At 38.4% G+C, this 1,970-nt stretch overlaps 1 protein-coding gene across 1 annotated transcript in view; it reads left to right on the top strand.

Annotated features, from left to right (window-relative positions):
- The first annotated feature begins 1,261 nt into the window (after positions 1–1,261).
- Positions 1,262–1,970, top strand: part of LOC108685203 (putative E3 ubiquitin-protein ligase UBR7) — a 3,440-nt gene continuing 2,731 nt past the window's right edge. The window contains exons 1-3 of the mRNA XM_018189893.1: positions 1,262–1,402; positions 1,501–1,689; positions 1,776–1,922. Coding sequence (XP_018045382.1) covers positions 1,262–1,402; positions 1,501–1,689; positions 1,776–1,922 — 477 coding nt within the window. The remainder of the gene's footprint in view (positions 1,403–1,500; positions 1,690–1,775; positions 1,923–1,970) is intronic.

Below are 1,970 nucleotides of genomic sequence, written 5' to 3'. Positions count from 1 at the left end.
ACGTAGCTTTAGTTAGTTTCTATACAGCGAACCGTGTATCGCGCTACATGTAATCGCACTCTGACTCACAAACCTTTCTAATTACATTTCAAACTTTTCATACGAAATACAAACGATTTAAAATAGTAATTTTTACAACTGGAGGATTTGTTTGATCATGTACATTTGAATCGACTTAGTCGATTTGTGTTATCAAATGGGAAGTACCCATAATTTAAGATTTAACGCGATGCGAACATCTAGTCGCCATATGGCTTTTGCATACTAGACACGGAAACATTTGCCGCGCAGCAAAATGTGATGCGATAGCCAATAAGCTTACAGCTCCTAATATGTTCATTGGTTATCGCATCTCATTTTACCGCGCAGCAAGCGTTTCCATGTCCAGTGCAGTCAACAGTACTGATTCCAGTGATGCGAACGTGAAGCACGTTGGGCATATAACAAACTTAAGCCTCATGTGCCATCGTGCATAAACGTATTCGCGTACGGCTATAGACTGTGTTCCAAAATTCTGCCAGCGCTGAAAATCTGTAGTTTACATTATATCTAGTGGAATTTTAGAACACAGCTATTACTACGCAATTGCGCATGCTCTGATCTTTGACGCTTGACGCTACCATGTAAAAGTACTTTGACATCGAAGCCGACAGAGAGTACGTTTCGATATTCACTGCCAGTACTGAAAATCTATAGTACACGTGACGTATATTGTATAGTTTCAGCATTGACACTGAATATCGGAACGAATCCAGAGAGTGCGCTATTTAGATATGGTCAATGCGATGTTGCAAACGCTTTGAAGCGTTTTTTTAATTGGTCAGTTAGTAAAATTCTTTCTCCTAATTGGTCCATTAAATGTTTCAAAGTTGTCATTTGTAGCGAGACTTTGATCACAACCTTTGTAACTTTGTATATACTGTGATATATGTTATCGACAAGGTACTCGTTGCCCGTTGGCCCATCGGTGCTTATATTTAAGATCCTGATGCGCGGGTAAGAAGACGTGCGATTCCTTCATTACGGGAGGAGGATCGAACATCATTGAACGAAAAACTGAGTAAAAGGTCGATAAGATGTATCACATCGAATGCATCGTTGCCAGTCCATGAATCATTCGACGCTCGCAATTTGCTTTAACCTTCCACGTTTTTAACGGATTGCTTCGACACTCACGAAGATTCCAACTTCGAATATCTTCACCCTACTCTGCGGTCAGACCCTCTCGTATTTTTTCACGAATCGCAACGAAATCGGAAATATGTCTGATCAGTTAGCCGAATCTGTGGAGGACGACAGCTCTGTCACAATGCTCGATGTTCTCCAGGTAGAAAATCAGCTCGAAGAGGATGCATATGCCGTTCTAGGTGCATCCGACGACCAGAATTGTACTTACAGTAAGGTAGCAATGTTTTTGATTTTTTGCCTGTGACAGTATTGCGCTTTATAGTTTTGTTCTTCATTTAACTAATTAGTTTGTTTATTTACAACTGTTTGTAGGGATATATAAGACAGGCATTGTATGCATGTAAAACATGTTGCTTAAACAAAATTCGAGCTGCCATCTGTTTGGCATGTAGCTTTCACTGTCATGAAGGCCATGAACTTGTAGAACTATATACAAAGCGACACTTTAGATGCGACTGTGGAAATACTAAGTTTGATGGCAAACAATGTAATCTAGAGAAAGTAATGGATTTTTTACTTACATACTTTTGTACATTTTATATAAAATTATGTTGCGTTGATTGACCGATGCTTATTGTGCTTTCTAGCTAAAATCTGCTATCAATACTGAAAATAAATACAATCAGAATTTTGATGGTGTTTATTGCATCTGCGCAAGACCATATCCTGATCCAGAAGGTGACGAAGATGACATGCTACAATGTATAATATGTGAGGATTGGTATCATTTGAAGGTAAATTACAAAATAATCCATATATAACTTATATTTGTATTAACATCT

The sequence above is a fragment of the Atta colombica genome, unplaced genomic scaffold, assembly GCF_001594045.1.
Source record: "Atta colombica isolate Treedump-2 unplaced genomic scaffold, Acol1.0 scaffold147, whole genome shotgun sequence".
In the NCBI taxonomy this organism is placed as follows: Eukaryota; Metazoa; Arthropoda; class Insecta; order Hymenoptera; family Formicidae; genus Atta; species Atta colombica.
The sequence above is the reverse complement of the archived record's forward strand: the minus strand, read 5'-3'. Positions and strand labels throughout refer to the sequence as shown.